The sequence below is a fragment of the Choloepus didactylus genome (assembly GCF_015220235.1).
Source record: "Choloepus didactylus isolate mChoDid1 chromosome 11 unlocalized genomic scaffold, mChoDid1.pri SUPER_11_unloc1, whole genome shotgun sequence".
In the NCBI taxonomy this organism is placed as follows: domain Eukaryota; kingdom Metazoa; phylum Chordata; class Mammalia; order Pilosa; family Megalonychidae; genus Choloepus; species Choloepus didactylus.
This window is the reverse complement of record NW_023637577.1, coordinates 3,687,868-3,712,073: the sequence shown is the minus strand read 5'-3', so window position 1 is coordinate 3,712,073 and position 24,206 is coordinate 3,687,868. Positions and strand designations below refer to the sequence as shown.

The 24,206-nt window shown below is 34.5% G+C and overlaps 1 protein-coding gene across 3 annotated transcripts in view; it reads right to left on the bottom strand.

The window, feature by feature from the left end:
• Positions 1-24,206, bottom strand: part of LOC119524462 (ankyrin repeat domain-containing protein 26-like) — a 224,687-nt gene that overhangs the window by 151,528 nt on the left and 48,953 nt on the right. For 2 of the 3 annotated variants that reach the window (XM_037823152.1, XM_037823151.1), the window contains 2 exons: positions 22,711-22,840; positions 22,363-22,424 (listed from right to left, as the gene is read on the bottom strand). In XM_037823152.1, coding sequence (XP_037679080.1) covers positions 22,363-22,424; positions 22,711-22,750 — 102 coding nt within the window. In that variant the 5' untranslated portion in view covers positions 22,751-22,840. Of the gene's footprint in view, positions 1-11,744; positions 11,827-11,909; positions 11,939-14,195; positions 14,249-22,362; positions 22,425-22,710; positions 22,841-24,206 lie in introns of those variants that run through there. The other variant, XM_037823153.1, reaches the window with a different exon arrangement.

The following is a 24,206-nucleotide window of genomic DNA, read 5'->3' as shown; positions in this document are numbered from 1 at the left end:
CACAGGATATATAAAGGACAAAAAGAAGACCCTAGAAAAGCATAAAGAAGAAATTTTAAGAGTCAATAAAAAAATAGATGATCTTATGGAAATAAAAGTAACTGTTGGCCAAATTAAAAAGACTCTGGATACTCATAATACAAGATTAGAGGAAGCTGAACAACAACTCAGCCTCCTTGAGGAACACAGAACGGAAAATGAAAGAACAAAAGAAAGAATGGGGAAAAAAATCAAAAAAATCGAAATGGATCTCAGGGATACGATAGATAAAATAAAACGTCCAAATTTAAGACTCATTGGTGTCCCAGAAGGGTAAAAGAAAGGTAAAGGTCTAGAAAGAGTATTCAAAGAAGTTGTTGGGGAAAACTTCCCAAACCTTCTACACAATATAAATACACAAAGCATAAATGCCCAGTGAACTCCAAATAGAATAAATCCAAATAAACCCACTGCAAGACATGTTCTGATCAAACTGTCAAATACTGAAGAGAAGGAACAAGTTCTGAAAGCAGCAAGAGAAAAGCAATTCACCACATACAAAGGAAACAACATAAGACTAAGTAGTGACTACTCAGCAGCCACCATGGAGGTGAGAAGGCAGTGGCATGACATTTAAAATTCTGAGAGAGAAAAATTTCCAACCAAGAATACTTTATCCAGCAAAACTCTCCTTCAAATTTGAGGGAGAGCTTAAATTTTTCACAAACAAATGCTGAGAGATTTTGCTAATAAAAGACCTGGCCTACTTCACATAGTAAAAGGGAGCCCTACCGACAGAGAAACAAAGAAAGGAGAGACAGATATAGAGAATTTTAACAGACATATATAGAACATTACATCCCACATCACTGGGACACACATTCTTCTCTAGTGATCATGGATCTTTCTCCAGAATGGACTGTATGCTGGGACAAAAAAGAAGCCTCAATAAATTTAAAAAAAAAAATTGAATTTGTTCAAAGCACATTCTCTGACCACAGTGGAATACAAATAGAAGTCAATAGCCATCAGAGACTTGGAGAACTCACAAACACCTGGAGGGTAAAAATGAGGGGGAGATGAAAACATTCCCAGATAATCAAAAGCTGAGGGACTTCATCACCAGATCAGTCCTATAAGAAATGCTAAAGGGAGTTGAGCAGGCTGAAAGGAAGGGACACTAAACAATTGACTGAAACTACATGAAGAAATAAAGATTTCCAGTAAAGATCACATGGCAAATGTAAATAGCAATACTACTGTATTTTTGATTTGTAACTCCACTGTTTACTTCCTACAGGATCTAAAATACATAATCTGTAATGATAAATCAGTGGTTTTGGACTCAATGTAAAATATGTAATTTCTGACAAGAACTACATAAAGGTGGGGGGAATGGTGGAGTATAGGAACATAGTTTATGTGTCCTATTGAAGTTAAGTTGGTATCAAAGAAAAACAAGATTGTTGTAGATTTAAGAGGTTAAATTTAAGCCCCATGGTAAACACAAAGAAAGTATCAGAGAATATGACCATAGAGATGAATAGTAGAGTAGGGGTTATGAGAAGTGGGGCAAGGAGCAATGCGGAGTTAAGATATGAGTGTAGGGTTTCTGTTTGGGGTAAAGGGAAATTCCTAGTAATAGATGGTGGGAAGGCGATAGTATTGAAACATTCTAAACATGATTAATCCCACTAATGGAATGCTAGGGAGGGGGTGGAATGGGAAGATTTAGGCTGTATATATGTTTCCACAATTGAAAAAAAAAGACTGTCTAAATAGATGACAATTAAATGCCAAGGATGATCCTGGATGGGATCTGAGGATGGAGGAGAGGAGGCTCATAGGGACACAGATGGGACATAAGAAAAAAAAAGGAAATATAAAATGTAAGCTTTGTATCAATGTTGAATTTCTTGAACTTCTTACCTGTGCTTAATGGGATTGCATAAAAGAATGTTCTTGTTCATGGGAAATGTATATGTGAATTATATTGTTTGTTCAAAGATGTGTGCAGCTTGCTCTCATATGTTCAGAGGACAGAGCAATAGATGATGGATGACAGATCGGGAGGGAGGGAGGGAGAGAGGGAGGGAAAGGAATGGTGCTGTGACAGGACGTTACAGTTGGTGGATCGGGGTATCGGGGGAGGGGGATCAGGATATTCTGGAGTTCTGTGTATGGGGCTTGTATTGTTTTTGCAACTGTTCCTGTAAGTTTGAATTTATTTCAAAATAAAAATTAAAAAATAAATTATTACAAAGTCACAATAATCAAAACAGCATGTTACTGATTGGAAGACACAACATAGTAAAGATGTCAATTCGCCCCAAATTAATCTACCTATTCAACATGATTTCAATCAAAATCTCAGAATTTTTTAAAGCTGCAATGTCAAACTGATTCTAAAGTTTATATGGAAAGGCAAAGGAGCTAGAATAGCCAAAACAATTTTGAAAAAGAAGCATAAATATGGTGGGGGAGAAAAAAACACAACAGCATGGTACGGGCACAAGGACAGACATAAAGACCAACAGAATCGAACTGAGAGTTCAGAAATCAATCCTCATATTTATGGCCAACTGATTTTTGACAAGGAGGCAAAGACCACTCAATTGGGAAAAAACAGTCTCTTCAACAAATGGTGCTGGGAAAACTGGATCTCCATTTGCAAAAGAATGGTGGAGGACCCTTACCTTACACCTTATATAAAAATCAACTCAAAATGGATCAAAGACCTAAGTATAAGAACCAGGACTATCAAACCCCTATAAGAAAATGTAGGAAGCCTCTTCGTGACCTTGTATTAGGCAATGGTTTCTTAGATTTTATACGCAAAGCACAAGCAAAAAAGAAAAACATAAATGGGACTTCATCAAAATTAAAAACATTTATGCCTCAAAGGGTTTTATCATGAAAGTCAATAACCTACACACTGGGAGAAATATTTGGAAACCACAAACCTTATCAAGGTTTAATATCCAGAATATATAAAGGAACCCATCCTTCAACTTAACAACAAAAACACAAACAACCCAATTAAAAAATAGGCAAAAGACTTGTATAGACATTTTTCCAAAGAGGAAATGTAAATGGCAAAAAAGCACATGAAAAGAAGGTCAACATCATTAGCTGTTAGGGAAATGCAAATCCAAACCACAATGAGATACCATTTCATACCCAACAGAATGACTGTGATTAAAAAAAAAAACAAAAAACAAAAACAGAAAGTAACAAGGTTTGGAGAGTATGTGGGGAAATAGGAACACTCATTCATTGCTGGTGGCAATGTAAATTGTTGCAGCCGCTGTGGAAGACATTTGGGCAGTTCTTCAAAAACCTAAGTATAAAACTACCATATGACCCAGAAATCCCACTACTCAGTGTATATCCAAAATAATTGAAAGTAGGGACTCAAACAGATATTTGCCCATCAATGTTCATAGCGACATTATTCACAATTGCCAAAAGATGGAAGCAACCCAAGTGTGGATCAACCAATGAATGGATAAAGAAAATGTGACATATACATGCAATAGGATATTATTCAGCCATAAAAAGAAATGAAGTTCTGACACATGCGACAACATGGATGAACCCTCAAGATATCATGTTGAGTAAATAAGCCAGACACCAAATGACAAATATTGTTTGGTCTCACTGATTTGAAACAATTACAATAAGCAAACTCAGAGCCAGAATCTAGAATACAGGTTACCGGGGGGGAGGGGGGCAAGGGATAGGGATTGGGAAGTTAAGATTTAAAATGCATAGGGTTTCTATTTGGAATGATGGAAATGTTTTGGTAATGGATGGTGGTGATGGTAGCATGACATTGTGAACATAATTGACAGCACTGATATGTATGTCTAAATGTAGTTAAAGGGGGGAAATGTCAGGTTGTATATAAGGTAATAGAGTAAAATTTAAAAAAAAAAATCCATGGAACTGCACAACACTAACAATGAACCCAAAGTTAAACCACTGACCATAGTTAATAATGCAATTATAAAAATGTGCTTTCATCAATTGTACCACACCAATGCAGGGTTTTAAAATGGTGTGGTGTATGGGAATCCTGTGTTTTATGCATGATTGTTCTGTAGACTGACAACTTCTCTAATTAAAAAAAAACTGAATGGAAGAGAAATTATTGAGCCAGCAAGTACAGACAGTTCTTTCAAAGATCATCTTTCAAAGGTAGATGATCTAATTTTCTTCTTTTCATTTACCTGCAGTTTTAAATCCTTACATAATGTTTACATAGTACTTTTATAACACTTTTAAGGTTTTTTCTTACTTGAGTACATGTGGCACTAAATGGCTAAAAATAAATGCCAGACCAGAGCACTAAAGGATAAATTCATAAAATTATAGTGCTAAAAGGCACCCTTGAAAATGTCCTAGATATATAATGATAATATAACCTGGTTATCATTTTGCTTATATTTATAAGACCACAGAGAGACTAAAAGTTTCAAGGGCAGTGTTTCCTGCTGGATGAAAATAATCTAATTATAGGATATTTTATACAAGTCAAATACACAAAATCATTAGTCATATTTAAATATTGACTCTACTAGAATTTTTCCTCAATACACTGAATGTTGTATGGAAGATGGAATGAGTTGCCATGTGTGATCCCTCAGCAATATTCAGATTAATTTGAGGGTTCAATCTTAGAGTGCCAATGCATGGGAAACAAAAACCAAAAATCTAACTAGCAATTTTGTTGTTTCAAGGTAGGACCAGTGTAGCGTGCTGCTTCCTTTTGAAACTGAGAAGCTATTACAAATATTCTAATAAATGTTTGCTCAAGACATGTCACAAAATGCTTAATATATATTTAATTGCTTAAATATATTTTAATTGTGGAAAAAATTAATACAATGTAGATCTACCTCATTTTTAAAAGACTAAAAGTTTCAAGGGCAGTACATTATTTTATTGATATGACAATTTATTTCCTTATTGATGGGTAGTTACACTACATCCAGCTTTTTGATATGATACAATAATTATCCTTCACCTAAATGTATGTATATATATATAACATGTTTATATTAAATATCCCCAAGGTACATAAATGGATATTATAGATCCTTAACATATACAACACATATATATCACTCCAAAACATATAACAGACTTAACGTGTGTGTGTGTTTGTGTGTTTGAACAAGTGCATGTTTTCTGTAGGATCTAGTCCCAGAAGCAAAGCTGTTGGATTAAAGGGATCAGATTTCTGATACATAGTATTAAATTACCCTTCAAAAAGAATTTACCAATTTTATCTACCAACAGGGTATGAGAATGTATTTTCCTCACATTTTCCAACCTTGGTTATTTTTTTAATATAATATTTCTCCATAGGATTGCAAAAAAATGGTATCTCATTTCTGTGTTAATTTGCATTTTTCTGATTACCAAAATTGAATATCCCTTGTAAAACTATAAAATTTATTAATTTTGATTATTAGCCCCAATTAGAATTAGTTTTATAGCAAAACAATAACACCAACTGTTAAAAATTTAGGTTTACCTATTAGAATCATTATCCTTAATAGGAAATTGCTGACTATCATTTTTTTCACTCTTTCTTTGTTGAATGAATCCATCCTCATCATCCTCAGCAGCAGCAGCATACAAGTTTTCTGACACTTCCATTTCACTTCTTTTGTGCTTCTTCCTTTCTTCAACCTTTAACAAAAATTTGACACTTAGGATAATTGTCATTACTTCATTCAATAAAAAGAACTATTTTGTTTTCATTAATCTTATCATTTGGCTCAAGTTTCATTGTCATGATGTTAATCAATAAAATTTTGTTGCCTACTTTAACTTTATTCATTACACATCATTGAAGTTTTGGAAACTCTTCTTCATTTCTGTGTAAGTGAAAGAAACAGAATTTCCCAAAATTTCAAAAAGGCTTTTCTTAATTCTGTGCTGTTATTTACATCTACCCATCACCAACATTTTTATCCCCATTTGACTAACAGAGACAGAAAAATAAAAAGATCAATTCACAAAATTTGTCCTTTTCTGCCTTTATCACCTGGACTTTGCATTGAACAGCCAGATCTAGAGGAAATGACACTGTAGGCTTCAGCAAGAGAAAGGGAGCTTTCCGCTTTCCACCCTAAGCTTTCCTTTCTCCCACTGTCTTTTATAATTCTCTTCATTTGGATCCTGGAGATATCAAAAAAGTGAAGTTGCTCACTGAAATACGTGAAGCAAAGTTTCCCAGAGAACAAACAAGAGGTAGAGCAAACCTGCTGAACTGTTAACTGTGGGATTCTAGAAAATAAGCAATGTTCCCAAGTTTTAAATTCAGTAACCACAAAGCTTTATGGGTAAAGGGCATATAAGTACTTATCAACTTTATCCTCATTATCCATTGATAATAGGACTAAAACCCAGGAAGTTTAAATGATTCACCCAAAGCTCCTGAAGCATCAATACCTAGCATTTTATGTCACCAAAAATAGATGATACAATTCTATAATGCTGAGTCATGTAATTTGAGCAGATAAATTATGGATAAATTCTCATTAACCAGATAAATTAAAAGTATGACTTTGGCAAAGTAATTTAATTTAATGTCACCTAAAGAAGGGCTCAACTTCTTTTCCTTTTAAAGAAGAATACATCTAGATTTTTGTCTAGCTTTAAAACTCAATGTACCTCAGAACTCAGCTTTCTAATTTTAAGTACTAACTTTTTTGCTGAGTTTATACTACCTTTATGATAAAACAATACATGTCAAAAACTCTACCAGACTTTATTAAACAACTTAATGTAAAGATTTGATGCAAATATTTGTAAGTAGTGATTAAAAATATGTGGAAGCATATATATTTGTTATGAAAAATATCTCAAAGTGTTCACATTGGAATTATAAAGTCCAAGAGATGGAGTAAAGCACATAAAGCAGCACAAACAAATGCACAATAAGTAGACTAGTTTAGCTGGAATATTTGTTACAACTCTCAAGGTTAGATATATATTTGTATCCCTTCTCTGTCATTGCTTCTTATTTTATTGTCTAAGGAAATGCATCTTTAAGCCAACAGAAAAAAAAAAACAAAACAAAACTTAAGAGCTTATTACTTTCTTTTTTCTTCAATGCTTATCCTTGTTCAGAAAGTCACATAGTATCTGGCTAAATTAGTTTTCCAGCTTATGTGCCACTTGGAAGACTTAGGATGACTAAGGACACAAATTATGAGAATCTTTCCCTGAACTCCTCCTATCTAGACTGCAGAAATCATGTTTCTAAACAACTACATATTTGGATAACCCCATTTTATACATGAACTTTTCATAAGTAGAAAATCAAAATGTATCAAATAATTGATAAGGAGAAACAACAGAGTAGCAGCAAGTGAACCTCCATCTCTTTTTGAAGTTGAACTTTCTCTTTTTCCAAAGCCCAGAACTCTACTTGCAAAATGCCTATCTCATTCTTAAACTTTTGCATATCTTGCTGTAATTTTTCATTTAGATATACTTTTGATGTGCTGTCACTATATGGTGGAGAAGAACACACATTTTCTAATTCAGATTCCATGGTTTTATAGTTATTAGCATTGCAATTATCATGCAATGGCTTCTGGAACAAATCTTGCATTGGTTTTGTTTCTCATAAGTGTCTGTGACAGCAAAAAGGTTGTGCTTTTTTGTTTGAATCATACGTTTCATTTCACTGGAGTGGGTAAGCCACAAATCAAGAAGGCTTTGGGGATCACTAGACTAATGTATATGTCCAATGTCTAATTTCCAATTCATGGTATTTTGGTTTGTATTTTTTGTCTTTCGCATATCAAACTCTTGGTCTTCTTTAACTTCAACTGTAACTACATCTGGGTTCCTTATAAATTTATTTTCTGCATCATTATAAAAACTCTCCTTATTTTTGTGAAAAATATGTTCAGTGTCAGGTTTATAATCATTTTCATAGTCTAATTTATTATCATTTAAATCAAGTTTAGAAGATGACTGGCAAGTATACTCCTGGGACCCAGAGGATAAATGAGATGGAAAGACATTTTTGAGACTGGGTTCTCTTTGTTCAGGAAATGCCTGGAATACAACAGAGATAGATACTCCAAATGCATCTTTTTCTTCATCATCAAATACATTTTTTATCAAATTAGAGGATAGTTCCTTTAAGTTCACTCCTTTAGAGTTGTCATGGAGTGGCTCTTCCTTGGGACAAGCAGTAATTTTAAACTTTTCACAAATTTCACCAAACTTCTGCTTTAACTCATTTGTGATCAGTTTTAAATTATTTTTCCATTCTACCTTGCCTTGTTTGATCAACAGTTCCTCATACTTTTGCATAAAAGGAAGTCCTGAATCTACAGATATATCCTTTCTATCACATTCCTCATTCATTTCTGATTCTTGAGACATTTTTTGCAGATGGAAAAGTGGAAGATTACTTTGCTTGATTTGATTCTCAAATGTCTTTTCTGTTGGGGTGCATGTTTTAAAAATAACTTTATCCTTAAGTAATCAAGTATGGACAAAGAAAAATTAGAAAATAATTAAAGTTTAACTCTTAATCTATGTTTAGCTATTCCCAAATAACTGAATTGTAACTAAGAAGTGATAAATTACTTGGCTTAGCCTAAAAGATGAGAAAAAAATGAAGCAAACCCAATTTTGTCACTGTTTGTTTGGACTAAGCTTAATTCATTATATATTAAATTTACCAGAATTGAATTAGGAGATAATTTTTAATATTACAAAGGTTTCCTCACTTTAAAAACATTTCGCCTGATCATGCCTGACATAGAGAGTCCCTATAGTGCAATTAAGGATGTTTTTTACAGATTAGTAACTGGAGAGTAGGTAAACTTTAAATGATTAAGAACCATGGCCATTAACATCAATCAGGAAGAAAAGCAAATTCTGAAATTTTAATTCAAATTATATACTATGATAGCATTATGTACCTAGATAATCTCCTGTCCAGATCTAATACATTCTAATGTCCACTAATAGGGGTGGCTTAAAAATTTTTAATAATATTTACTGATTGTCTGCCCTAAAATAAAATATGTGGAAGACACTAAGGGAAAAAAATTGGAGAGTCATTATCTGTACTCTAACACCAAAAGCCTCATTCTGGAAGGTGTGGTTCTCTTTTTCTTCCAATGGTAAACGTTTTGCTATAAGTTACTAAAGATTCTAGGAATATTTTAAGTTTTATAAGTGGTTAAAATGTTTTAAAATAATAAATGATAATCTATAGATTTTTAACAGTCTAGTCCAAATGTAATTTTATTTGGGCCACGCTCATTATTAAAGCACCAAAACAAAATTATACCAGAAATTTAAACTTTCACATACCTGTGGTTGGTTGTTTTCACTTCCATCAAGCCTCTCTTGTTCTCCCTCTGATTTCATTTTTAAGTCTAGTTCTGCTGACAAATTATACATTTAGTTAAAATGAACTACTTAGAACAGTTAGATAAAAGATATAATCTTTATAACAATAAACAAAATAACATTTAACCAACTGAAAATATAAATTAAAGTTAATCTTTAGCTGAATATTCACTTCTTTAAGAAATATTCATAATTATCCAGGAAGATTTCCCATAACAGTCTGTGTCTTAAAAGATGAACAACATTTGAGACAGAATAAACTGTATAGGATTTCAGATAAAAGGATATAAACATTTCAGATATATAGGAAATAGGTATACACTGCTAGAGGTGTAAAAGTAATGTAACTTTGGAAGCCACAAATAATGTAGTTGAAGTTTAGCATATTGTTAAAAAAAGTACTGTCATGAAGTAGAGAATAGTGGACAGTGTCCCTTTATATGTTTCTACTGTATTTTTTCAATTTTGTTTTTGGTTGTGTTCATTTATGTTGGGTGGATGAATTTGTCAATGACTCTTTATGATGTTTCTATTTCTTGACTCTGATGACATCTAGTGTCTCTTCATATGCATTACTGAACCATTTGTTGAAGTAATTTTGGATAATTATTTTTATTTTTCCTTCTATTCCCAAAGTTCTGAGTATAATCCTTTTATGCACTCTCAAGTGTATTCTAAATATTAACCTGAATGAAATTTTTCTGTCTCCTAATTCCCCTTTGTTATTATATGTTGCTTTGGTTAAAGGAAGAATGCAAATGCCTTGCTAAAAGGTATTCTGTTTGGTTGCAGGTTGCATGAGGGGAGAAAACACAAAAGGAAATTTTGCCATGAAATGATTTTTCAATGTCAGAACTATATTATAGAAGTCATACAGGGGTACTCTAGAGTTGAATGCTCTAACTTCTTTATTATCTTCTTTGCTCTCTTTCTTTTCTGATAGCTGTGATTCACACGGGTCATGGAGAGAATAATTCTCTAATAGAAATACAGTTCCAGTACTAAACTTCTCTTTATCTATTAAGGTCATCTGTCCAAATTCTGTGGATGCTGACTTACTTTTGGTGATTGATTGTGATACAAATAGACATTTATCATCAACTTTCAAATCCCCAGATGTTTTGCAATGCTTGCTATTAAGGGTCAAACTAGTAGAATCCCAATCTGAAGAATCTGAAAATAAAATTTTCATTTATTAGAATGTAAATAATAATAACAAATCTGACCAGCACAAATTCTCTCTTCAGAAAAGCAGTCCTATGTTCTCCTCTCTCACATAAAACTACTTTTTTGTGGCTGACTGTATTTTACATGGATCATACCTGCCGTTCACTTAGATAAATTTCATTAACTCTCTCATTTTTTCCTACATTTTTATTGCTTAGGATTACTTTGATTCACTCAGCAATCTCTATTACATATTTTGTTTTTCCACAAGAGCTTTGTTTATTAACAATTACAGTTCTTCAGGGATATGAATTTTTTGTTATTAACAACAAAATTTATGTTTAAACACTTTAAATTTAAAAATATATGACAATATTTACATGTGTGTATGTTCTAGAAACATGAGTTTAAAAAATGTTTAATGAATTTACTATGTTAAATTTAAAACGACTTTAATACAATGAAATGGTCTTTCCTGAATGCACCAATATTGTCAGAATTCATTTTCTAAGCCTTGGATATACATGAAAAATTTATATGAGACATGATAGCCTTAAATGACTTAATTGTTTCCATGTAAAAACTGGATAAGTCTAAGTCCATGCAAAATCCAGAGTACAGAGTGTCGTGATATAGGAAATGAATGTATAATGAAAATATTTTTCCTTTTTTTAAACTCAATTGTCAGATTTGAATTTCTAAAGACAAGTGAAAGAAAAAAGAAATGTAGAAGTGAAACTTTAAAGGCCACTTTGTCACCAAAGGCCCCTTTATCATTTCATAACCATGAAAACCTCAGTTTAAAACACTGGTTCTAAACTGTGATCTGAGAACCCCTACAGTTCCAAGATTGGTTCAAAGGGTGCAAGAGATCAAAACTATTTTTATAAGAATATTAAGATGTTATTTGCCATTTTCATTCTCATTCTCTTGTGAGTAAGCAGTGGGGTTTTCCAGAGAACTTTAGGGTGTCTAAACTCAGAAACATATGAATTAAAGCTTATGTTTTAAAAATCTCTTTATCTTATGCTTATAAGTCTCTTTCTTTCAAACATGGGTACCAACAATGACATATCTGCATTATTTATATCAAAACTTTCAATTAAATTTGCAAAAAAGAATTTGGCATAAGAAGATGGTGGGCATTTCCAAAATCTTGTACTTTTTTTCCAGAGTTAAATTTGTATTGTAAAATTTACCTGATTTGGATGTTTGTACATCCTTGATTCTCACTGCTTTATTAGGTGCAGAATCTTTCATTTCAATGATAGGCTGCATGGGCTTTGAAACAAGATGATTAATAAATAAAGTATATTTCACAATTTGTAGTTAATAACTGAAGATAAAAATATGAAAGTTGTTACCTTCACATGAGGATATTTCTCAGGAGAATCTAAAAGGCAAAAGGAACATATATAATCAAGGAAATGTGATTATGATAAAAGCCAAGCCACAGAGTGTGTCAGTGTGAACATGCTGACTGATGGGAAGAAAAGTGACCCTTAATCAGAGGAGCAAATCATGACCCTAAGAAGATAAATGTCAAAACTGATGGCAGAATGCAACAGCATATCTTGAATGCAATGCATTAAGGTTATTTATACCATTATGCTACAAGTATTTAATATTTCATGTTCTTTAATTGGCCCTGTAATTTAGAAAGTAAACACTCATGATGACAGTTGAGTTGCATGCATAATTCATTTCTCATCACAGAAATAAAGTGATCTGAATTAATCACCTTGGATATACACTTGTAGAATAATAGTTAATAAAAATATTCATTTTTTTCCATACCCATGTGGGCTACTGGAATGCCTACATTTCATATATCCTCTCATTTAGACATCTTAAAGTTTCTTGATCCTCTCATGCAAGAAGATATATAAAACACATCTAATAAATAATGTATAACACATTTTCAACATTGAAATATGATTATCAAAAAGGAAAAATAAATTTAATTGCCACAGAAATAGATATTAATAAACTTTCATATTTAAAATCAGTGCAGTGATTTTTTTAGTGAATTTAGTAAATTGTCAGGGCAGATAAAAATCTCATCATTCAGGGAATGAACTCTATAATTTTTGTTTCCAAAATTAATTTGGTTTGATATATCACACTACTCTTGAAAGGATTTTTATGAAACAGCCATCTTACCAAAGAATTAGCTGCCTTACCAAAAAACAGCCCATGTTTCTCTATTCAAATTAGTCTCATTTGATTAACTAACACCATGCAACACATCTTCAATGCCTGACAGAGAAGAGGAAGAGAACTGAGTAACTGCGGTTTACCCAATTCCAGCACTCCCTCCTGCTTCCAGTATTCTCCAGAGCAGTAATGATCTAATCTTCGGTTTATAGGGAAATACACTAAAGCCAAGTGAGTTCTCTCAAGTCTCCTCAATAACTGCAAGATTACCTAGCTAACTTCTTGTCCTCCCTCCCCTGATTTCCCTCCTGCTCTTCAAAAGTCATCTCTAGATCTGGGCTCTAAAGAACCCCTCTTCTGCCTTCTTTTTATGAATTATCCTCACCACTTCTTTTCTCTTTGTTTAGCAGTGGTAACTTGCATCTATAATTTCTATTTCTTTATTTCTTTCACACTCCTTACCCTCTCCTATGAACAAAAGCAAAATCATGCCTTTGAAGTTTTTATGTCTTAAACTAGGACACACACCATGGCTCGTCTTCTAGATTCTTTAAAAGGGAAGTCTACACCCTTTCTGTTCAAAGTGTAGTCTCAAGACCAGAAGTATTGGCATCACCTGGGAGCTTGTTAGAAAGGCAGAATCTCAGACCTTCTGACTCAGAATCGACATTTTTAACATGGCCCCCAGGTGATTCATGAAAATCTGAGCCACTCGGGTCTATTCTGAGTCTGCTTCCACATTTCTTTATTTTCACTTACCCTTTTGGAAATTAAATTCCTCCCTGACACTTCTCCAAAACTGAGACTGGATTAAAAGTCATAAAGTTTCTAATGGACTTTTTATCAGGCTTTAGGGTCCTTGATATCTCCAAAACTGAACCTGTTCTCTTCTTTCAATTCTCTTATTTTGGTCTATGTGATCCATCCTATGAAGTAGCAACACTTTACATGACATAATATTATATACAATTAGAGCTGAGCTGACCATATTGCTTAAATTCCTCCAAGGTAGATAAAACATAGCTCAGTAAGATCAGGAGCCTCCTTCATTAATGCCTTCCAAACAATGGGGAAGAGAGTCAGTGAGAAATTAGTGCTCTACTTCTCAGACAAGCTTGGTGTAGAAATCTCACTTCATATTCTTCCTGCATTTCTAACAGTCTGTTCCTTTTTGTAAAGATTCATTTTATTTGACCACATTTCACTATGCACACCTGATTCTTTTTACTCCCTATACTCTCTGCCTTTCTCATTCATTCTTCTCTTTATGCCATTCATCTTCCTTATTTCCTGACTGTCCTTAATTTCACTCCTTTGGTAACACTCATAATTTTTAATCTGTTGCTGGCATCTTCTCTAATCATATACAACTTATCTCCATTTTACTTCCCTTTTTCCACACTATGTATTTAATAGATGATTTCAACTAGAAAACACCAGTGCTCATGTGTCAAACATTCTGTCAAATGAATTTTTATAAAATGCAGTTTTACCTTCTATTTGTCCATTTAATATATTTTTTCCTTTCTGATCTGTGACTTCAGGTAAATGAACAACATAATTCTGTGGAAGACTCTCAGAGATGTTCTGTTAAAATAATGAAATGCACAAAGATTTCCTCATCACTTTCTAAGAAAATAACAGAATTTCTTAGTTTAAAAGCAATTAAACTTAAATATAAGAGCATGTATTAAAAATGAAGGCATTTAAATGGAGAACCTCATATATAGTCTCTAGTCCGTATCTAACCCTTATGGTCACTTGGTCATTGATTCTGTAAACTGAGCAAGGAGGACCAGAGCAAACATATTCATATACAAAACACTGATTTATATTCCAACAAGAAACTAACTTCAAAACATGTAACTCTAATTTGCATTTCCCACCCAAAATAAGAGGACATTTTAAAAATAATGTATTTAAACAAATTCTTTAATAAATATATTTGTTATAATGCAGCAGTAAAATAAGATGCTTGGCATAAGGAACTTTGGAGTACATCACACTGAGTATAAACTGAACATCTTAGAAGTTGCTTCATGTAGGTAAACAAGGACGCAGAGGAACCTAATTATCTTCTATGACAAATGAGAGCTAATGCTTCATGGCAAAATTTTTTTGATTTTTATTATAGGGAAAATTATTGAATAAAATGACAAAGTAGTAAGAAAAACTTTTCTTTAGGCTTTGTTTAAGTAATAGGAAACAAAAATGAGATATACCATGCAACTCTTTGCACATTAAGAATTATTTCAAAAAAGTATAGTAAGCTTTAATAACAAGAGAAGAATAAGAACATTTTTAAGCATCTAAAATATGCCAACCACATATTATGAACATTTTCTTTTTTATATATAATAAGAAAAAGAATGATTATGATAACAGTTATCCCACTTCTTACTTGCTGCTCACTCCAAGACATTAGATTAAAATGGTGAATAAGATACACAAGACAGTTGTGGTCCACTGTTGTCTGTCCAGAATGTTCTTCTCCCACTTTCAAACAACTGGCTCCTTCTCATCCTTCAGTTGGCAGCTTAAAAGTCATGCTCAGAGAGATCTTCTCTAACTACCTAAGCCCCACACCCATACTCAGCCCAACTAGAAACTCATCCAGTAATCTCTACACTAACATTCTCAGTTTCCTTCATATGAAGCACTTATAGTGACTTGTTTTTCTGCTTCTACCACTACAACATAAGCCCTCATTTTATATTCAGTGTCTAACTGCCTGGCACATAGTTGGACTTCAACAACAGAAATGTATTCAAGACCAAAATGTCTAAAATCTCATCAAGAAGGCCTCAGGTGCCAAATCACTATATAACTACAGGATATCTCCAGCAGTAGTCTACTGAAACCTAACAAACCCAAAATTATAAATCCACACATCTATTCTAACTTCCCCCTTCTTTGATTGACACTTCTGCCATTTTATTTTACTTCAGGTTTAAAGAAGTGTCAACCAATATTTAGTAAGTCACTAGATAGCATGGTGATCATTTTATCTTACATTTGTATGGCATCCTTTATAGTTTTCACAGTTGTTACCAAATTACACATATCTGAAAGGTACATATGAGTACCATTTTTATGAATGAGGTAACTGACATTCAAATAGGTTAAGGAATTTTTTCCAAGATCCCAGAGTTAGTAAGTGACAAAACCAGGTAAACTAACATGACTCTGGGCTTCAAATACGGTGCTTGTACCTCGATGCAGCAGTTGCCTGCATGTAAGAGATCAGGCCCTTCCTACCTCCTTCCACAACAGTCACCTTAGTGCAGCTTGCTATTACTTTACTATTACATTACTACAAGCATGGCTGTCATAAATGCATTCTATTTTAACTATCCAAAATAGTTTTTACTTATTAAAACACCACTAAACAAAACTGTCTTTATTGTAACCCACATATTTTTACCATTCCCCATGCTTATCCTTCTCCTGAAATATATCTTGCAAACATACTTGACCATCCAACTATAATAATACTTTCAAAGCCCCAGGCATCAACTTTTTTCAAGTTGCAAGTTGTGAAAAACCACTACAATGGGAGATGGGGCAAGATGGCGGCATAGAGAGGAGTGGAATTTTGTTAGTTCCCTAGAACAACTAATAAACAACCAGGAACAACTAGTACATAATTTGGAATAACTGCTGGGGGACAACCGTGACTGTCCACACATCATACACCAACCTGGATTGGGAGGAATGCCTGAGATTGCAGCATAAAATCTATAAATAAAAACTGTGGAACTGCGCTAGAAGCCCCCTACCCCCATGGCAGGCTGAGTGGCAAAACCTCACTGTGGTAGAAAGCAGTACTGTCCGAGCAAGCAAATATAGCTCAGCCCAGATCCAACTGGGGTTTTAATTAACAAACATGAACTGCTGAATACAAGCTACAAACCACTAACAAGCAGACAGAGGCCTTTAGTGATAACTGACCTTAAAGAGCCAGGAGATGACTCTGTCCTGGGAGGGGGAGCCCAGAAAACCAGGTGTTATCTTTGGCTGCCGGATAAAACTGGGGAGTTGTGGACTGGCTCTGAAAGGGGGCTTTCTGTCCATTTTTCTCTCTCTCAACCTGAGTGGCTCAATGGAGAATGCCTCAGCCATTTTTAGTTTGCAGCACTCTGACCCAGACAGGGGTGGAGATAGCAGATTAAAGGAGCTATTTAAATGCAGATGATAACTTCCTAGGGGGTGTATCCTCCCTAAGAGGAAAGAGGTGAGGCCCAGCTCTACTACTTGCTTTCCCTTCAGAACCAGACACCAGAACCTGGGGGAAAACAGCCAAACCAGAAACTAAGGGGCCACATCTCCTTACACCAGTCGGAAGCAATAGGCTGACAGGTGCCACCTTCTGGGCAGGTTAGGAAAAGCACAGTGGCTAGAGACATCAAAGGAAAGGCTGTCAATCTCTAAGACACACCCACAGGGAGACTTGAAACTGAATATAACCCCACTCTGAGATCTGAACCCGTACTGGTCTGGGAAAATATGATTGGGGTAACCAAGGAAAACGGATGCCTAGACAACAGAAAACTACAATCTATGCTAGGAAAAACTAAGATAATGGCCCAGTCAAAGGAACAAACTTACACCTCAATCAACATACAGTTGAAATAGTTTCACTTTAATGAAACAATCTATTAAAGACTTTCAAAGAAATATGCTAAATCAAATAAAAAGCAAATCAATGAGTTCCGGGAAGATATGGCAAAAGAGATGAAGGCTATAAAGAAAACACTGGGTGAACATAAGGTAGAAATTGAAAGTTTGAAAAAACAACTGGCAGAATCTATGGAAATGAAAGACACAACACAAGAGATGAAAATCACAATGGAGAAAGACAACAGCAGATCTCATGAGGCAGAAGAAAACACTCAGGAACTGGAGAACAAGACACCTGAAATCCTACACACTAAGGAACAGATAGGGAAAAGAATGGAAAAATATGAGCAATGTCTCAGGGAATTGAATGACAACATGAAGTGCATGAATGTACATGTCATGGGTGTCCCAGAAGAAGAAGAGAAGGGAAAAGGGGCAGAAGCAATAATAGAAGAAATAATCAATGAAAATTTCCCATCTCTTATGAAAGACAAAAAATTACAGATCCAAGAAGCTCAGCATACCCCAAACAGTATAGATCTGAATAAACATACACCAAGACATTTAATAATCAGATTATCAAATGTCAAAGACAAAGAGAGAATACAGAAAGCAGCAAGAGAAAAGTGATCCATCACATACAAAGGAATCTTGATAAGACTATGTGTGGATTTCTCAGTAGAAACCATGGAGGCAAGAAGGAAGTGGTGTGATATATTTAAGATACTGAAAGAGAAAAACTGCCAAGCAAGAATCCTATATCTGGCAAAACTGTCCTTCAAATATGAGGGAGAGTTTAAAATATTCTTGGACAAACAGACAATGAAAGTTTGTTTACAAGATACCTGCTCTACAGGAAATACCAAAGGGAGCACTACAGACAAATAGGAAAAGACAGGAGTGTGAGGTTTGGAACACAATTTTGGGCAATGGTAGCAACATAAGTACACTGAACAAAGATGACTGTGAGTATGGTTGAAAGAGGAAGGTTAGGAGTATGTGAGACACCAGAATGAAAGAGGAAAGAGGGAAGATAAAGACTGGGACTGTATAACCAGTGAAACCTAGAGTGCTCAACAATTATGATAAAATGTACAAGCATGTTTTTACATGGGGAAGAACAAATGAATGTCAACCTTGCAAGATGTTAAAAATAGGGTGGTACTGGGGAAAAATACAATCAATGCAAACTAGAGATTCTAGTTAACAGAAACATTGTATTACACTTAATTTAATGTAACAAAGGCAATACAGCAAAGCTAAATGCTTATAAGAGGGGGACATAAGGGAGGGGTACAGGACTCAGCATTGGTGATGTTGTCTGACTCTTTTATTCCAATTTAGTTTAATTCTATCTTTCCTTTTGTCACTTTTTAGTTGTCATGTTTTTTTCTTTCTTTTTCTTTTGTCTCTCTACCTTCTTTGACTCTTCCTCCTTCTTTGTGGAAGAAATGGAGATGTCCTTACATAGATAGTGCTGATGGTGGTGAACACATAAATATGTGACTATACAGGGAACCATTGATTTTTTACTTAGGATGGAATGTATGGTGGGTAAACAAAACTGTCTTAAAAAAGAAAAAACAACAGGTTGATGAAGAAACCTTGAGGGCACTATATTGAGTGAAACAAGTCAGACACATAAGGACAAATATTGCATGATCTCATTGATATGAACTAATTATAATACATAAATTCATAGACATGAAATATACGTTACCAGGATATTCAATGAGGCTAAAGAATGGGGAGCGGTTGCTTATTATGAGCAGAATGTTTAACTACTTTGAACTTAAGTATTTAGAAATGGACAGAAGTGACAATAGCATGTTATTGTGAGAATAACTAACAGTGCTGAATGGTGTGTGAAAGCAGTGGAAAGGGGAAGCTTAGAGTCATGTATGTCACCAGAAGGAAAGTTGGAGGTTAAAAGATGGGAATGTATAAAACAGTGAATCTTGTATTGGACAATGTCTGTGATTAACTGTATAAATATTAGAAATCTCTTTCATGATCTAGAACAAATGTATGACATCATAACCAGAAGTTAATAATAGAGGGATATATAGGGAAAAAATACCTATTGCAAACTATGTACTACAGTTAGTAGTATTTTAACATTCTTTCATCAACAGTAACAAATGTACTATGCCAATACTATGCGTCAATAAATGAGGGGGGCTGGTTGGGGGTATGGGAGGATTTGAGTTTTCTTTTTTTATCTTTCTTTTCTGGAGTAATAAAAATGTTCTAAAAATTGAAAAAAATTAATTGTGGTGATGGATGCACAGCTGTATGATGGTACATGGGCAACTGATTGTAGACTTTGGATCTTTGGATAATTGTATGGTATGTGAACAATCTCAATAAAATTAAATTAAAAAAACACTATAGTGCAAAACTGTTTCTTTGTGAACCTCATTAGGACTTTTACACATGGAATCATACATTTAGCCGTATGTTGACCTGGAATCATTATCTAGATTTTTAAAATTATTTTTATTAGAGAATTTGTAGGTTTACAAAAAATCTACAGAAAATACAGAGTTCCCGTATACTCCCCCCTCACACATACAGTGTTCCCTATCATTAACACTGTGTATTAGTGTGGTACCATTGTTATAACTGATGAAACAATATTATTATAATACACTATGAACTATAGTCCATCATTCACATTAGGGTTCACTGTTCGCATTGGAGAATTCTACAGTTTTTTTCTCTTAATTTTTATTCTAGTAACATTTGTGGTATATAAAATTTCCCCTTTTAACCATAGTCAAATGTAACTGAGTGGTGTTAATTATATTAACACTGCTGTGCTACCATCACCACCACCTAGTACCAAAACCTAAACAGAAACTCAGTGCTAATTAATCATTAACTCCCTACTCCTTACCTTTATCCCAGTACTTGGTAACTTGCATTCTAGTTTCTGACTCTACAAATATGCTTATTCTAATTATTTCATATGAGTGAAATCATTTGTCCTTTCGAAAGACAGTCCTGCCAGATATAAATTTCTTGGTTGGCAACTGTTTTCTATTAGCACATTTAATATTTCATCCCACTGCCTTCTTGTCTCCATGGATTCTGATGAGAACTCAGCAGTTAATCTTATTGGAGCTCTCTTGTTGCCTTTCTCTTGCAGCTTTCACAACTTTCTCCTTGTCCTTGGTATTTAGCATGTTTACTACTATGTGTCTGGACATGATTCTCTCTGAGTTTATCCTGTTTTGGGTTCACTGGGCATTATGAACATCTGCATCCATGTTTTTTTGTTAAATCTGGGAAGTTTTCTACCATTATTTCTTAGAGTAGTCCTTCTGTTCTATTTCTTTTTCTTCTCCTTCTGAGACTCCCATAATGTGTATATTGGTATGCTTGATGGTGTCCCACAGGTCTCTTAGGCTCTGTCAACTTTTTAAAATTCTTTTTTCTTTCTGCTCCTCAGCCTGAATCATTTCAACTTTCTTTTCTTTAGGTTCACTGATTCTTTCTTCTGCCAGTTCCAATCTGCTGTTGAAACTCTCTAGGGAATTTTTCATTTCAGATACTGTGGTCATCAACTCCAGTACTTCTATTTTGTTCCTTTTTCAAATTTCTATGTCTTTATTGAGATTCTCATATTGTTCATTTATCATTTTCCTGGTATCCTGTAGTTCTTTCTCTGTGTTTTCCTATTTCTCCTTGAGCATATCAAAGATTTTTTAAAGTCTTTGCCCAGTATGTCCAAAGTCTTGTCTTCTTTGATGGTTTCTGAATTGTTCTCTCATTCCTTAGGAAGGATTGTCACTTCCTGTTGGCTTTTGTTTGTCTTGTAATCTTTAGTTGCACACTCTCCATTTTTAATATTTTTAATTAACTCTGGGATTTAGTCTCTGAGCTGTATCTTAACTTTGTATCCAGCTAGTGATATGACAGACTTCCTCGCGTGTTAGGCGCTAACAAAACCAACCAACCAATGCGAAAACAAAACAAACAAACAAAAAAACACCTTTCACAGTTTTTGCAGTTTGGCTCTGCACTGGCTGACACTCTGCTTCAGAATTCAGCTCTCCTATCAAAAAGATCAGCCCAAGGCAAAACTGAAGGGTAGGTTCTTTTCTATCTTTTCTAAGTTCTTGTCTTGCCTATTCAGAGCCTTAAGAATTCCCCCATTTATAGGAATCAGAATGTCCCCTCTATTCCCTAGGAAATAGACTCACTCCCCCTCCCGGGTCCTCTATTGTATGTCTTAAAGCCTATAATCCTTTGCCTCAGGACACTTAATTGTTCCTTACCCTGTTTAACTGTTTCCTGCATTGCTTGGTTCTCACACTGCTTTAGCTTTCTGAAAGCTAACTCTCCCATGGGGCACATTCTGGGAGGGAGAGCCAGAAACCAGTGCCCTGGTTCAGTCTTTCAGGCTGACACACAATAGGTTGGCACCAGCACACAGGCACCCCAGTAAACATGTAGGGGTTGTTCTGCTTTCTTCAGAACAGGGCCAGGGACTCACAATGGGAGCACCACCCACCCTGTGCTGGGGAGGGGGTAGAGGTAGGCCAGCAAGGGCACCACAAACTTCTCCTACCAGTTTTTAGTTGCCTTTTTTTCCATTTGGCACTTGCCCATTTACTGCAACCCTTTAACTGTTTCCTGGACTTTTGAGGAAGATGGCTCTGCCAGAGATTGCTAGTTGTTCACAGACTCTGTGGGGAAATGGCACCTTGGAGCATCTTATGATGCCAGCCTGGTTGACTGGGAGTCTCTCTAGAAACACTTAACTTCAGAACCTAAATTGGTTGTTTATGGCTTCTAAGACTTGCTTTTTGCTTACATACATGGGCTTCATTAAATGGATCCTGCAAATTATTGAATTATACTATGCAGCAGTTTTGTACTTAGTACATAATTACTTGATTAATTTTATGTTGAAAAATATAACAAAAGAATTCCCTGTGGGTATATACAGAGATGAGAAAGTAAAGTCAAAACATCCTCTTTTACTTTTTAACATTACTCAATGCTTACACTTTAAAAAATAATAGACTGTACCTCAGAATCTGAAGGTGATTCTATATCTTCCTTTTCACTCAATCCTAAAGCTGGCATCATATCTATAAAGTGTAGTCACAGACACATTAATGAGGACATTCATTACCATGAATATTAAATACATGCATGTCAAGCTGCATTCATGAATATTTCAATGAAACAAAAGTTAAAGCAGAAAAGAACTTCAGAGGGTCAAAGTAGTTTAGGAAAAAGTTGGTAGTAGTTTGAATATTTACAAGGAAAGACAGCAAAAGAAAAATATGTAAAACAAATATCATATTTAGAGCAACATATTTTCAATTAGGTTTTTATAATCATATTTAAGCAAAGAAAAATTTTCATACTTACCACTTTTATCATTTTTGTGTGTTCCAACAACTGAAGTCATATTGCCACTATTCGTTTGTTCTCTTGGAGCAATTTCAGTAACACCAATACCAGCTTCTTTTTCTATAATTGCTGACTTTGTTGTTCCTTCCTATAATCGAAAAGGAAAAAAAAAACTTAAGAAAGCATTACATTCATTTGCTCACTCACTCATTCAGTTAGTACATCAGCAATATGGCAACAAACATTTATTGTGTCTATCAAAACTGTAGGTACTATCCTGGAAGTAGCTGTAATAATAAATAAGAGAGAGTTTCTGTCCTATGTTCCAGATGGGGTAGAGATACATAAAAACAAATAAGGGTAGAAAAGTTGTCATTCACTAGTTATGCAACTGAAGTGGATAAAGAACAGTAAGGGTACTTAAGAGGGAATGGTCTATTCTATCTGGGGAGCTCCAGAAATGCTGCAAAGATAGGGCTATATCTTGAAAAACAGAAAGGTACAGAGGAGGGTGTGAAGGGCATACTAAATGGGATGGCAGGAGCAAAAGGATGTGGCATAAAACAACCTGATAAAAGAGTGTACAAAAGTAGTGTGGTTAAAATGGAACACAGTTATTGGGAATGGGATGGAGGGATAAAACTGGAGAATTAGGGCCAGATCACAGAGGTGTCATGGTAGAATGTGAACTTTCCCCCTTAGGTAATGGGAATCCACTGTAACCTGGTAAGCAGAGGAGTTATACCATCACAAAACATATTTTAGGAAGGTCACACTGGCAACAATGTAAAGACAAGGATAAGGGGAGCAAGACCAGAAAAACTATTTCAAAATTACAGTAAGAAAGTAAATTAGGGTAATGAGAGTAGGGAGAGAAGTGAAAGGACACATGAAAAGCTGGTAAGAAGGTAGAAAATCCTCAACTTGGTGACTGAGTGGATGTCTTGACTGGGAGGGCTAGAGTCCAGAATTTTTCCCACTTACTTGTTTCCAGTAGTGCTTTTTACTAAAATGGGGAAAATGGATGACAGAGTAGATTAGAAAGAGTCAGGAAGGGTCAGTGACAAAGTCTTCAATTTGGGACATAGCAAACTGGAGATATCCAGGGGACCAAGAAGAAAGATTTGGATACATTTGGAGTAGGAGTAGATGACCTTACTCAGAAAAAGCATATGGGAAAAAAAGATAAATATTTGCAAAATACGCCAAGCTGGTATCATTAAATAATGCAGACATATACCGAACTCTGAAATCTTGAAAATGTAAACAACAGAAAGAAATAAAACCACAGAATTCAAGTTTCCAATCATATATCTTAACATCCAGTTCAAAGATAAAAAATAAACATCCTTTAATTAATACATGCAAATATTCATTTCTGACATATTATGGTAAGACACAGTTTTACATTTAATGAAAGGATTTAATTCCAAAACAATTCAAAATATTACAAAAAGCTTCCTCTTAAAATATTAATCTTAAAGAGAAGTTTTAAACTATATAAGAGAAATGCT